This window comes from Acipenser ruthenus, chromosome 9 (assembly GCF_902713425.1).
Source record: "Acipenser ruthenus chromosome 9, fAciRut3.2 maternal haplotype, whole genome shotgun sequence".
In the NCBI taxonomy this organism is placed as follows: Eukaryota; Metazoa; Chordata; class Actinopteri; order Acipenseriformes; family Acipenseridae; genus Acipenser; species Acipenser ruthenus.
Window position 1 is genome coordinate 45,415,633 of NC_081197.1, and position 15,526 is coordinate 45,431,158.

General features: G+C 36.6%; 1 protein-coding gene across 7 annotated transcripts in view; it reads right to left on the minus strand.

The window, feature by feature from the left end:
• Positions 1-15,526, minus strand: part of LOC117405776 (probable ubiquitin carboxyl-terminal hydrolase FAF-X) — a 76,097-nt gene that overhangs the window by 7,130 nt on the left and 53,441 nt on the right. For 4 of the 7 annotated variants that reach the window (XM_034009147.3, XM_034009146.3, XM_034009144.3 and 1 more), the window contains exons 31-44: positions 14,370-14,590; positions 13,938-14,128; positions 13,494-13,667; positions 12,926-13,067; positions 11,621-12,371; positions 8,882-9,005; positions 8,537-8,762; positions 8,001-8,130; positions 7,730-7,915; positions 6,915-7,135; positions 5,854-5,942; positions 5,279-5,435; positions 4,606-4,818; positions 2,479-2,586 (exon numbers count right to left, since the gene is read on the minus strand). In XM_034009147.3, coding sequence (XP_033865038.1) covers positions 2,479-2,586; positions 4,606-4,818; positions 5,279-5,435; positions 5,854-5,942; positions 6,915-7,135; positions 7,730-7,915; positions 8,001-8,130; positions 8,537-8,762; positions 8,882-9,005; positions 11,621-12,371; positions 12,926-13,067; positions 13,494-13,667; positions 13,938-14,128; positions 14,370-14,590 — 2,933 coding nt within the window. The remainder of the gene's footprint in view (positions 1-2,478; positions 2,587-4,605; positions 4,819-5,278; positions 5,436-5,853; positions 5,943-6,914; positions 7,136-7,729; positions 7,916-8,000; positions 8,131-8,536; positions 8,763-8,881; positions 9,006-11,620; positions 12,372-12,925; positions 13,068-13,493; positions 13,668-13,937; positions 14,129-14,369; positions 14,591-15,526) is intronic. The other 3 variants (XM_034009151.3, XM_034009150.3, XM_034009148.3) reach the window with 1 other exon arrangement.

The following is a 15,526-nucleotide window of genomic DNA, read 5'->3' on the forward strand; positions in this document are numbered from 1 at the left end:
ATTTCAATAAGGAACAGTTTATGATCCAAATACTAGTATTTGTATTTGACTTGTACAGACTTCTGTTACTTTGTTTTAATTATCCAATATGGACATAAAAGTACAAGTGGAATGAGACTTCATTAATAAATACATATTAAAAGATAATAAAGCTTTTACTGAATCCTGAAAAAATCCAGGTTTATTGGATTTATTGACGTTCCTAGAGACCAAATGTGTACACTGTAAGGTTGACTTTCCCTAGTTAGATATGTTCTTAATATTTTACTCAAACATGCCATGGTACAATAACAAGCACCTTCAATTTCCTGCCCATTTCAGAGGAAGTCAACTCTTTAAATTCCAGCATCTAATATTATCCAGACCTCCGCTCTTTTTTTTTTTTTACATTTTTTTTTTTATAGATTTTCAAGAAACTAGTACATATTTGTATAGATAAGTGTATTTTCATAAAAACAGTTAGTCATTAAAATATTTAGTAACATATACCCCCCCTCTACCGCTAAAATCTACAGTATATAAAAAAGTGTGATGTGTACACACAGGTGCCTCCACTATATCCTTTCAAGGGGGAATATGCACAGCCTATAGAGTAAATTAAAGCATAGAAACAACCGTTTTAATGAGGTTTATGAATAGTTAATTAGTTTCTTGTAGTGATAAAACATTACATACTTTCATTTGTTATCTATTGAACTGGTATTTGTATATGTACTGTTATTTGTAATTGTATTATTACTTGTACTGTGATTCTTGAAATGTATTAGTTTACAACTGTAAGTTGCCCTGGATATGGGCGTCTGCTAAGAAATAAATAATAATAATAATAATAGTAATAATAATAATAATAGTAATAATAATAATAATAATAATAATAATAATAATAATAATAATAATAATAATAATAATATCAAATGACCATTGTCAATGCAGTATTTTTTTTTATTTTACTTATTTTAAAAATTGATAGGCACACAGGAAGAGATAATAGTTGCAAAGTACTTGGTAAACAAGCTTTCTTTGTAAAGGACAGACTGTTTAAGGTGCATTCAGAGGAGCAAAAATTCTAAATGTAACTGGAAATCACCATTTTTGTATGTTGTAGTTTATGGTGTCATGCAAGGCCACTAGGTATACAGTTTCTTGTAAAGGTCCTGCACAATTCACAGACTCCCTTTACTTTGATTACTAACATTTTGTGGCAAATGCTGTAACTAGGGCTGTCAAGTGATTAAAATTAAATTGTGATTAATCTCGCCATTACAATTTTTAATCTTCGTTAATTATCCACCTCATTCAAGTTTGTTTTGTTACTGATGCATTATTATTATTATTTATTATTATTTATTATTATTTTTATTATTATTTTTATTATTATTATTATTATTATTATTATTATTATTATTATTATTATTATTATTATTATTATTATTATTATTATAGTTCTTCTTTATTACCTATAAGGACACACATGGTCTTGGACCTTCTTATCTTATCTGCTGACCCCATATGTCCCTAGTCGTTCCCTGAGATCGGAAAATGCTAATCTTCTGACAGTCCCTAAAATGAGTTTGGATCTGTCGGAGCCAGGGCACTTAGTTATAATGCCCCTCGTCTTTGGAATTTGCTCCCGATTTCAAATTGTACTGTATATTTCCTTATCAGTTTCCTTTAAAAAGGTGTCCTTTACTGATGTTTTTCATTGGCATTAAAAAAAAGTATTCTTTTATTAATAACTTAAAATCTAAATAAAACAAAGCATTCATTGAGTAACAGTTATATTCTCCTCAATTGTAAATACTACACTTTTAGTACTTTGTTCCATGATGCAGTTATATGACTAACTTTGTATGCTAACACCGACTGCATGCACTCGAGTGTATTATTAAAATGGTGCTGCAGAAAATGAATTACGGTGTGCTAAGAGGGTCAGAACAGAGGACTGCGATTAATGTCCAAAGAAATTAACGCGTTAAAATTGCAGAAGTTAACTGCGATTAATTGACAGCCCTAGTTGTATCACCAGACCACGATCATCAAATCAGCCAAATTAAAAATAAATCTATAGCTTGGAATGTCCCCTGCAGAATATACTCAAAGTGTAACTTTGCACTTATGTTGACTGACAAATGGTTAACCACAACTGCTAGTGATTGCATTGCCTAATTTACTTTAGGTATTCAATGTTGCTGTTTAGCAAAACACCCTTATAATGTAAACATAGAATAGTAAATGCAAACTAAACTATAGCCAAGGCTTGGAGTTTCCGATTTCTCTCGAAAAAGTCTCTGTGCCAAAAATGATTGCAATTCAATGAAGGCTAGATGAAATATCAAAAAACTGAACTGTGGCCCAAAAAAAAAACCAAATAAATAAAAAATCTGAAAAAATTACAAATATATCTTTTACTACCCCATACCCTGCAAACATGAAAATTGCAATTCTGGCAAGGTAACTGCTGTTGGTACCAAATCTTACAGTTTGCTGTTGCTGTCCTGTCACTTCCCCTGGCAATAGCTGGTGTGGAGAGGTCGATTTCCTTGCTGCGTCCTCTTCAGACACCACCTCGTGCTTCGTTAAGTGACACTATGTTGAAACAGCAGTTAATATTGCGTATAATCAAGTGTCAAAAAACGATGCAAGTGTGGATGTTATAGCGTTATACAATAATGTAAAACATTTTGTTAAATGTCAATGCAACTTGCATAAAATATATATATATATATACACACACATTTATCACATCTATAATTATGAAAATCAAACTATGTTTATACAGCTGTTTCAACAATGTCTTTAAACTGTCTGCTAATGTGTGAAAACCAAGTGATAAATAAAGCAAGTGATATGTATGTCATCTGCTGACAAAGTGGTGAAAGTGAGTCAAAAAGGAATATTTTAGGTAATCACACTGGTTTCTGTTCAAGTTGCTGTATGAACAAACTATTTTAAAATGTGAAGTTTGTTTCAAGTCATTACAAATGTGGTTTTAAATATATCTAAAATTGACAAAATAAAAGAAAAAATTTAGAGTACAATAATTTTTTTTTATTTTTTTTTAAATCGACTTTTACTATAAATACACTTCGAAAACTCAAAGCCCTAACTATAGCAAATAAGCTCTAAAATTGTGCGCTCTGTATAAATCACCAAGTACAGTACAATTAAAGTCTCCAAAAAGTACCTTGCAAAATAAGGAAAAGGAATTTATCAACACACTTTTTAAAATTCAGGTTGTGATAGTTAAAAGGAAGATCTAAAAGGGCAGCATCAGAACAAAATCTAAGTAAACAAAAAGAAATAAATGCTTTTAACATGACTGATAGCTCCATATGGATCTATAAACTGAATCTGACAACAGGTTCTCACATAATTATGAAAGTATGTGTCAATATCTCCACTGAAATCAGTGTCACAAGCCTTTTTTTTAATGCCTAGTGATGTATGGAATAATAAATATTTAAAAAGTGCTCCCACCTTCACCTTATTGTAATAAAACCATAGTGGGAATTAAACTTGGACAGACCTTACACCCTTATCCACGTGTATTTTTAAAAAGCGTTTAAAAATGAATACAGAACTCCAAAATCCAGGTGACAAAGTTCACCATCACACTTTCGCCGTACAGTTACCCCTTTATTCTGCCTATTGCTCTCACTCTTTTCCCTTACATGAACCTTGACTGACGGGGCAGAGCTCACTATTCATACTGAAAGAAAGATCCAGAGAAATGTATACATGTCTGCAGTGAAGAAAACATTTTAGCAGCAATTTGGCTACAATTAAAGTTAACTTAGCTAAGAGCAACACAAACTTTCCAACACCACAATGTTAGATGTCGTACGTTATTAGTAAACCAGGCAGAACTTAAGCCTGCTTGTTTAACCGATGCCAGCCTACTGGATATAGCTGCCGTGTTACAATCATTTATAATTTGTGTGGATTGTTGTTTAAATTAGATTTTATTAAAAGGACTAAAAGAAAGAACAGGGATATAATAAATATTTTATTTAATGTCTAAAATACAAAGATCATCCACTTTGTGTGTGGAGCCGTCAAGCTGTGCCTGTATTATTTTCTGGTAGCTAGTCATGGGAGATATTCAAGCACATGACTCGGACACAGGGATTGCTTCTTGCTAGCTTGATAAAGTCCCTTTATTACAAAATTCACTCAAATTCTAAAAGGTACAGCATGCTGCTACTATATTACTTTCAAAGCTTAGAATTTGAGAAGATCAAAGGCTAACAGCACAGCCTCGAGATGCTTCAAGTCCTTTACGTTTCATCTTACAATTCCAACGGTCATAAATGCAATCAATAACTGCAGAACAGTTCAAACCTTACATGGCACTAAACTGACATACACTTTCAAAATGTATAAATAAAACAGGATAATAAAATAATAAATGAAAATGTGTTCAATAGCAGATGGAAAGGGAGATGTAGAGTTTTCTAAAAGTAGGGTTGACATTTATTTGCTTTAAAGGGTTTTGAAAATGCTTTAAAAAAATCCACATTTATAATTTGTCTTCCCATTTATATTCATACCTACAAGGCAGTATCATTTTAGTTTTCAGCCCAAAAAATGAAGTGTAAGATGTACCTCCTCTGGACAGAGCTCACAAGCTTTTGCTAGAGTCATCCTGGCACTGTGCGACCTTTCCAAGAAGTAGCCATTTGACGTTTCATTGCTCTGTACAGGTGGTGACCAGTTGTTGTAGGTGTACTGAGGATTTCCAGTGTAAGGCCTACGTTCTAGTTCATCTCCAAGCCATTCAACTGCCCATGTCCACTTCCGCTTCAAATCGCCATTGCTCTACAAAACAGGAATTGTGCAATTCAAAACACTGGCCTTCCTGAAGTCTGAAGCCAGGCCAGTTTGCTCCATTAATACTCTCTTAAAATGACAAATCTCTAAAACTGTCGTGTTAATTAGAAAGCACTGTATATAACAAATGTTAAATATGCATTGCTATCTGATATAAAAAAAATGGAAATCTATTACTGTCCAATATAAAAACATGTTTTTATTTTTATATATCTGCTATTGAATTTCTGTTCTTCAGATTGATTTTTGTTCTGGAGCTTTGGTTGCACTGCAGTTGTTCACTGCTCTCAGTAACTTCAGCACTGGATAAATGATCTTGGTAAGTACAATAACATAAGCAACATATTGATTGTGTATGGAATAGTAACAAGAGTATAATCAAATACCTAATTAAACTATATTTACATCCCCAATATTTAAAGCAATACATTGAAGCAAGGATTATTACCTGTAGGATCTGATAAGCAACAGAGCAATTGCTGAACAGAGCTACCATGCATTTTATACACTGGTATGCTCTCTTCTGATAGTGGTTTTTAGAACGCTGAATGGTGTCAAACAGTCCATCCCTGTCATCCGGAATACCCTTAAGTACATTGTGAATCCTGAAAAGAAATGACAATCCTATTTCATGTTGTACTTAAGAATTTCCATTTACAAGGATGCTATAATGCAATAATAAAAACAGTCAAAATCTAAAATCAACAAAACCTGGATCTGACCAGAACATTTTAGGTACAACAACCCCCCTCACAAAAAAACTATAAAAAGGGCTATTAAAATAAAATAAAAAAAATACAAGTGCATTCCACAATTCATTTTTTTACTATGTATTTCTCCTAACATTTAATAATTATTGAAATGCAGCATTGTTTTGGATAGGATGTCCTAATTTCAACATGTGGCAATACCCTAGATTTGCCATAACATTTGGTCCTGCATTTAGTCATATTAGGTTCTCACGATACTTCTACAGTATTCAAACTTAGATGGTCACTGCTGTGGCTCCAGATTTACACTTACCTATGAGTCTGCCAGGAATCCTCTATTAACAATATCTGCAAAAGCAGATCCAGGTAAGGCCGGAGCTCGTATGTGTAGGAATATGCCACCTTAGAAATTAAAGGGGTTTTCATTTATTAGGTCATGTGTGGATGAACACAGAATTGTAACACAGAATACACATTGTGACTTCACAGATCTATTTTAAAACGTGGCTACTCGCTGATAAAACTTAAATCATACAAAAGTCTGGGACTTGACTTTAACCCTTTGCGGTCCTATGTCGGACCCTGTCCGACATCATCAAAAAGACGCAAAAAACGGGTTTCTAGTCGTTTTTTCTCCAGAAAAAGCCGAGAAAACCATTCAATGGCCGAGTGGGAGCAACAGGAGCCGAGACAAGCCGAAAAAAATAAAATAAATAAAGGGCGTATCTCATGAATAGTCATACTTGCCCCTGGCATCAGATAACGGCGGCCATAAGGAAACGAGATGGCTGTAACTGCATCAGCACTCAGAGAATATCACAGACATTTGCAGAGCTTTTTTGAGATGTTATAGTAATAAAATAATGACTTGGATTGCATTATTGAGGCGTGTGGTGATAAAACGAGTGATCAGGAGATGATTGATCGGTATGTACGACTACGACTATTACTATTATTATTATTTATTTCTTAGCATATGTGAAAGCTATAGCGAACGAAAGGGTGGGGCGGGGCTGGAGATGCCTAGTGAGTTCTTTGTTGATATGCAGGGCCTTTTAAACCCGTTTGACTGTGGAAAAAAAATACTTTTAAACAGCGCGTCTAAAATTAACTGCGCGTGTGAAAATAAATTGGACCTGACGCGCCTGACACGCACTTAATAAATGGACTGCAAAGGGTTAAAGAACAGCCTGATACAAAGTGTTTAATGTAACATTTATTCATTCAGACCAGTTTGGAATTACCACAACCCCCCTTACACAAGTGTATGGTATTAGGAAGTTCAAAAAGCAAAACGGTCATAAAGCAGACAGCTAAACTATAGCTTTGTTTAAGGAGACTGCTATTAAGTTGAGCACCACAAGCTTGTCATACCTGCCACAAAAGCTCACTCAGTACAGTGGATGAGAACTGTGGATTCTCCCAGCAGCTGAAGCGCAGGAGCTTAACGGTCTCTTCTGAATTGCTGCAGTCTTCAATTATCTTTTTTACGTAACTAGTGCGTACAAACATAATTTCTGCTACAAGCTGCTGGAGTGGCATGATGGGCTGAGACAGGTTAGGATCACCGTAGGGGTTTGGAAGTGGTGGATTACCTAAGAAGAATGTTAACAGCTTTAAAAAAAGAAATACAAGTCCACACATAGCTACTACAGTATATCCTCTCCAAAAACAACAGGTTTCTATTTTCACACACAGTTAATCTTACAAAGTTGAACTCCAAGCCTCCCCTCACTAAGAATCTTACTCATGCAGACATGAAGTGCAATTATTTGCAATGTAAGCAGCATGTCTGACATATCTGAAAAACTACCGCATGCAGCAGTGGTTAGAGCTTAGAACTGTTGGCCAGAATATCCTGGTTTCATATTCCAGTTCAGCTCCTGGTCTATTGTGTGACCCTCGAAAAGCCCTAAATGCAGTACATTTCGACTGAGCTATGGAACAGGTTACATGCTAGACCAGCTTGTAAACAAAACCCATTTATAAGAGACAAAGTGTCCCAAAATTACAAAAAGGTGTCAATATAATGTCTTCATATGCCAGCTATGTCCAAGAACCAACCCAAATGACACAGAACACTGGTCATATTCATACCACTAGGCAAGTCAACTACTGCAATTACACAAAACCAGAATCGGATTATTTCCAGGTAATAAAAACAAACCAGTAGATGAATTAAAACTTACCATTTATTGAAGACTGCATGCGCGATGATACATCGCAACAGCGCACTAGCTGTGACACTACTGTATACAATTTGCCCAGTTCAGCATACTGATATTTGATTGGAGGACCTGGTCCCTCATCCAGAGCTACAAGCATAAATGTTGCAGGGACACTCAATTTTAGCAACTGTGTTTTTTCAGCTACACCTGAAACAAAATTGAGAAAAGACATTTTTAGTAAATGTACCAAAAAATAAATAAAAATTGGACACTATTTAGTTGAATTTCATACCCAGGTTGGCATACATGACGAAGAGATTGAAGTACTGCTGCAGATGACGGCCATGCTCAGAAACCTCCCTTCGAAGCAGGTTTAACACCGCTCTCAACAAGTGGTCACTTAGGCTCAAATTGTCACAGCCCTGAAAAAGGTATGGACAGGACAGGAATATTAGACCACATATAAAGTTTGTTATGCTTCAGATGGGCAAACAGATGTTTTAATATAACCATGCAAAACATGTGCAGTCCTTAAAGAAATAGAGGTACAACTAAAAAAACTAAATTCAAGATTTATTTTAAGCCTCACAAAATGCTTAATGTGTTTGGTTGGGTAGTGGTCCAACACTTTCTAGGGCTCTGTAGGCAAGAACCACACACATATACACCATGTTAAGTTAGCTAAAGAAGATGATCAAGAGCACACATCTATTTGTACCTCTGTATACAGAACCAGAACTATCATATAAAACGTACAGGTAACAATATTGTACAAACTCTTAACAATTAAAATATGCTTTTACTGCTCTTTGCTTATTTTCTCCTAACCTGGCTGGAGGGTCCTGGTGAGGCAAATGGTGAAGGGCATGGTCCATCTTGCAAAGAGAAATGTGCAATAAATACTATGAGCTTAGCAAATGCACCCCTCACTTCTGCACTGGGGCACTCAAGAAGGTACTCTGAGAAGCGGTTTGGGTAAGCAAAGAGGACATTATGTGCAAACCAGTAGCGTACATTCTTGCTGTGACGGAGCAGGATGCACAATGCATCATACCTGAAACATACAAGAGGGAAGAGAAGAAGAGATTAATAACTCAGGACACTCAACATTAGAAGCACAAAACACGTGCAAATTTGAAACTAACTAGTGGACACCAAAATGTAAAATCTTACCAATCACTGGCAGGGCCACGGACTAATTTCTTGGTGTGAAATCCTGTGCTAAACAGAAATCTAGCAGCAAGCTGAACACTAATCATAGCTATTTCTTCTGCTTCAGGCAAAAGATGATCTTGTCCTAAAAAAAAAAACCAGGAAAAAAAAAAACATTAAAAAAAGTTACTGCATAGATTTAAAAATGAACGATTACATCAATGAAAAATGTAAGATTAAATAAAATGCTAAATATCTGGTTCCTGTAGTACACTGCGATTGAAGGGAATTTTAATAAAAGGATGCTAAACTCCAGTATATGATATATGATATGATATTTTATGGAACCTTAGCTCTTGTGTATGATTTCCAAAATGATCACCGTTTAAAAAAAAAAAATATATATATATAGTATCCCAATAAAATATTGGTTCTCCCATCAGTACAGTGCTCCCCTTGTATAAGGTAGCCCTTTATACCACAGGTGGCATGGTCGTGGTTCCCACCGGCCACATAATGCCCTTCCACTAGCACTTTCATTATTGTTGTAAGGAGGAACAGAAATAGGAGCACTTTGTGTATAAATCAACATGAGTTTCTAAAAACGCACAGCTTTCAGATCACCACTTAACTGAACAAAAAATATGCAACGTTCGTAACATTTTACCTGTGTGATATCATCACCCTTAAAACTAGAACCGCCAAGGCAGTCATTTTGACGGCTTCCACTTTTAACATTTTAAATTACTCTGTGTGTGTTAACACTAGCACTGCCATAGCAGCTTTTTGAACGGCTTTCGACATATTGAAATCAATACAATATAGCCGACAATTTAGTCTGGGCTTTGTAATAAATCCTGTTGAGTGCTTGAAACACTGATTAAAGTTATTCTACACATTATATATTATTATTTACACTACATTTCTCAGGCAGAACAACTGTTCCACCCTAAGTGTGACTGTGCAAAAAAATAATAATAATAAAATGTGCGTATTCTAAGGTCTCTGCACAGATCAGTGACCATCGGCAGCAGTGTGGAGTAGTGGTTAGGGCTCTGGCCTCTTGACCGGAGGGTCATGGGTTCAATCCCCGGTGGGGACACTGCTGCTGTACCCTTGAGCAAGGTACTTTACCTAGATTGCTCCAGTAAAAACCCAACTGTATAAATGAGTAATTGTATGTAAAAATAATGTGTTATCTTGTAACAATTGTAAGTCGTCCTGGATAAGTGCGTCAGCTAAGAAATACATAATAATGCTATAAATGAAAGCCAGAGACTGTTGCATTTTACAATGCAACGAAGTACAGTGTGGATATACTGGATCAAATGGCACGGCTGTATTCTGTCAAAGGTGGTACTCGCGGGGGCTCCCGAGTGGCGCATCCAGTAAAGGCGCTCCTCGCAGGATGTGCCCTATAGCCTGGAGATCGCTGGTTCGAATCCAGGCTATGTCACAGCTGACCGTGACCGAGGGGGCGGCGCACAATTGGCTGAGCGCTGCCCGGGTAGGGAGGGCTTAGGTCGGCAGGGGAATCCACGGCTCACCGCACATCAGCGACCCCTGTGGCCGATAGGTCGCCTGTGGCTCTGCAGCGGAGCCACCAGATCTGTGTTGTCCTCCGGCACTATAGGTCTGGTAGCATTGCTGTGGATCTGCAGTGCGAAAAATGACGGCTTAGTTGTTCAACTATTAGGCACAAGTGTTTTTAGTTATTGGTCTTCTGTTAAAAAAAACAAAAAACAAAACTAATGTTTATTATTTTGAAAAAATAAAACATCAATGCATTGATTATCGTTGATAAATGCCTATACGATAATCGAATACAAAATTAGGGTGCCGATTGCACCACCAAAAACGAAAAATAAAATAAGCTCCAGCCGGAGCTATGCAGCCTAGGGGAAGAATACAAAGTCAGCCGACTTCTGTTGCTTGAACCCTGGGAAGGCGCGACTCAAGCCGCTGGCTTTACGCGAAGCACAAGGCCTCAGCGGGACGTAACAAGCAACACGCTGTAGTACACACAATACGAGTAATTAGTAAAAACGATTACAGCGAGTAGTATAATATCACATTTAAATTGTGTAAAAACACAATAAAATGTGAATCAGATAGAAGCAACAAGTACTTATCTGAACAAGGCTCTCTGATCAGTCTTGAAAGGAAAAATGGCGCCGAGATCTGTGAGCACAGTCGGGGGACGGGCTACGACTGCGTCACAGGCTCAAAAAGCAGCTTTGGTATACAAGTTTCAGGATTCGGGTCTTTAGGAGGTAAATACACATTCGGTAACGGTTACATTTCGTACTTGAAGGGGAACTTAAAACAGCAAGTGAGTAAACTAATTTAATATATGTATTTTAGCGCATTTATTATTTTTTAGTATTAGACAGAAAATATTAATTATCATAGTGCCGTCTTTCTGTAAATTTAAACCACCATTGCAGCGTTCATGGGCATGTGTGGCTACTGTCTAACTAAAATCAAGATGAAAATATTGTCAAATCACTACATTGAAAACCACCATCTACTCGCTTCTTTCAATTTTATCCCCTGAACATGGCCCCTAATTCCCAAGTTTTGCTTATTGCTTACTCCCCACTTCTACACAGTTCAAAATATTTTTAAATATAATATAAGACAATACATAAATGTTTTTGATAAATTAGTAAAATTTGCAACAATGCCTATACATTTAAATACTAAAAGAAAGTAATCTTACAAAAAAGCATTTCAAGTATAAACTATTTGGGTACAAACCTGGAGGTGGGTTTAGATAGACACTGTTACAGGTCAGAAGTTTCTTTATAAACTGGAAATATTCCAGGCTGTACTGCATACGGTTGTGCATGAACTGCACATTCTGCTTCCGTACACTTTGCTCAATGACAGCAGGCATCTTTATCTGGTGGGGTTTTGTGGTAATTGCCAGCTCAGAAATGTACTTGACAAGTTCACTGTCTTTCTCCAACGTGTCCATACGTTCATAGAAAAGTATGTAGGCATTCCACCACCTTTTCTGGCGCCTGTAGGACATGCGCTTCATCATGTGATCGAAAACCTCCCCCATGTACTCGCCCCCGAAGCACTGGTTTTTCATCTCTTCGTCGTCGTCCATTTTGCATTCTGTCACATCTCCATCATCAAACTTATACCACCTGTTTTTCTCCCCGTCTCCACCATTTCTCTGAATGATGTAGGAGTAGTAGTGTCCACCACTGGCCTGACCGCTGTGCACAAGAACACCAACCAGCCTGTATTTAGTGCTCCCCGGCTGCTCATTCTCTGTGGGTTCATTTTGAATGACCTGGTTTTCAGGATTCACATCATCCCCCTCCAGCTTAGCCACACCTGCCACAGTGTAAGGCTCCATGTCAAGCTCTCGTGGAAATTCAAAGTAATCATTGAATTTGATTGCACATTCCCTTTCCCAGTCATAGTCAAAACGCTTTAGTTGGATAGCAAGAACCGGAGGCAACTTCTTAATGAGCAAACGTTTCACTGTGTCCACCTGCAAGACAGACAATGATTACAGTACTATAATAAAATACATTAAAAAAAAAAGTTATTTCTTAGAGAAGACACAAGTATGTATGGGGTAAATAAAACTTACTTTTAATCTCAAGGGACTGGCCAAAGATCACCAAAACTTTTTCCACTTGCTAATACGGACACTAGCACCAGTTCCATATTTTATACATATGTATTATAAATCACTGGTTATCAGAGGTTAATGCTTTATAGGAGATTAAAAAGTTACTTTATTATATTTGTATTTAAAAATATGTGCACATGGGCTCAATAACCCCAAAAAAAGAATATAGAGCACTTGAGTACCCCACAGAAATGTAGTTTACCCTTTAATCTAATTGGTAAAGCAGCTATAAATTAAGACTGCAAAAAACATAGCAGGCAGAGGATTCCAGTATTTAAGAAATCTTCAATATTGAACACTGTGGCCCAGACAAACTAAATGGACATTTCACTGAAATAAAACCAACCGTTTTGTACAAAATGTTATTCCCTTTTAATGCATACTAGAAACTGTAAAGATTATTTATTTACCTTTTTGTTGCACTTTTCACAGTGATAGGCATTGGCACCCTCCAGTAAGTCTCCTTTGACATACTGCTCCATTGAGTCCAGGAGGTTTTGATGGTTTCTAATATCTACATTCAATGTTGTAAATGATTCCTCACATTCATACCTACAAGAAATGGATCATTTTGAACAAAGAACTTTACGAGAATACACACAGTAACTAATTAGTTTTGTCTTAAACAAGAGCAAGAATTTTCTGACAACAACAAAAATGAAAAATGTTATTTAAATAAATTATACAAATATCAAAAGCAACATAACTGAAAATACAACATATGAACTAAGCATAAAAGCTGTATACCTCCCATTTGAAAACTTCATTAGGGTCTCATCATATGAAATGCAAGACCTATAATTTCCCTACTATATAGTAAGAACATCTCTGAGTGTAATAGCAGCACATCCCACTTATAAGTCTTATTTTATCGAAACACGCAGGATGACTTTTTTTAAAAACAGGATTTCAACTTTGTTGAACTTTTGTTCTGTTGAGTGTTGCATGCAACATGTAAAAGTGTACAACAGTGCATACCTGTGAGGACAACCCTGACATATCTTCTGATCAGCAAACGAACCCCCAAGAACTTTGCTTAGCATAGCTGGATGGCCAAGAGCTTTCAAAGCTTCATCTAAACTGTCCACCAAAGAGTTAAAGAATTCCAATGCATCATGCTGCTCCCTCAGATTCACTGGTTCACCCCACAACCTATATTAAAAAAAAAAAACCACAAATTAACTTTTACCATCAAGTGCTACTGTTGACCATAAATATGCTACACTTTATAAAATCCACACTTAATTTTTAGAACGCAATGGTATGTAGGATGTGCAACTGAAAACAACTCCTATTTGAATCAAAAGGCAGAAACATCAATCTCTCAAACCAAGTTTAACCAAGAGCCAATTGAAAATGAGATATAATGCTTCAGCTAAGGTCTTGTCATGGCTACATTTATTATTGGGAAAATAGATTTACCTAAACTGCTTCCAGAACCCCCTGGGCACATAGTACTGCAACCTAGAGGCAGCCAAGTGCCCAAAAATAACCTGCAGGTGCCGCAGAACCCCAATATTGTACTCCTTTCGATCTTCAGTTTTATTCAGTGAAGGTTTATCTTCATACTGATGGTGGTAACTAAAAACCTCCTCCCGAGGATCAACATTGGTCTGCAAATGAAATATTACATTATGGTTAAAACATTTATGGATGACAGTTCGTAAACAAATAATAAATGTATTGTGCCCTCAGATCCAAGCTATGCCAACATGGCATGTATGCTTGGAGATAGCTAATGTATCAATCACTAGGTCATGAGCAAGGATGAAAATCTTCATTGGGCAAAGTATTCAAGAAAAAACTGCAGTTATGTATTGACATGCATTTGAAAACTGAAAGAGATCCAAGTACTTCATTGTCCTGCTTTTCATCACCAGACATGTCATCATCAACATCACTGCCTGTGCCTTCAATAGCCAGGATGCCATTTCTAATAGGTGGAATCATGTACAGCTGCTGAATGACCGAGTTCATGTAGCATGTGGCTCCAGCATTCTTCAAGCCCACAAACCCTTTGGGAGGCCGAGGCCCAACAGGTGGCAGGTATTCCCATTCTGTAAGTGTTTCACAACCTATTTAAGATAAAAGGGAAAAATTACTATTAGGCATGAAACAGATGAGGAGGAGGAGGAGGAGGAGAAGAGATATTAAGCCTTCAAAGCCCCAATGCTAATGACATTGCTGTAAACAGTATAAATCTAGGAGGTGTAACAGGACAGCTGGACGCGAACCGGTGACCACGCACACTGAAAGACAGCGTTTTAACCACTACACAAGGGCTTCTCTGCATATGTGGTTTTAGAGCTTTTAACCTCATCTCATCTCATGACAAGGGGCAGAATTCAGAACAGCAGTCCATCACACAACACACAACAAAGGACAGCTGTTACAGAGGCATACATGGAAATGAATGCTGCATGGACTTGTAAAAAACGTTTGGTCATAGCTGTAGCCCTACAGAATTAAATTTCCGTCAGTCCAATGAAACCTGTTGAATAATGTTACGTTAACATATTGAATTACATAGCGCTTGGTAGTTTTCCCATATACTTAACAAAAAATGGACAAATTGAAATATGTGACATTTCGAAATCTAACATGAAATACTGTACTACTATTATGGTTTCCAGTAGACTTTTGTGATATAATTTCATAGTTTCTTTGATTACCTGATGTTAAACAAAATATCTAAATTATGTTCATAGATTTATTTATTTATTTTTATTTTTTTAAATAATGTCTCAATACTAAAATTCTAGGTGATGGAAAACTTTTGGCCATAGCTCTTCACTGTGGAGGTCTGGAATAAGACCTTGGTAGATAGAATATTATTAACCCTTTGCAATTTTCCCTTTCCGGTACAATGTTGGACCTTGTCCGACATCATCTTAAAGACGTAAAAAAACAGGTCTCTAGTCGTTTTTTCTCCGGAAAAAGCCGAGAAAACCATTTAATGGCCGAGTGAGAGCGATAGGAGCCGAGAGAAGCCAAAAAAAAAGGGGCGTATC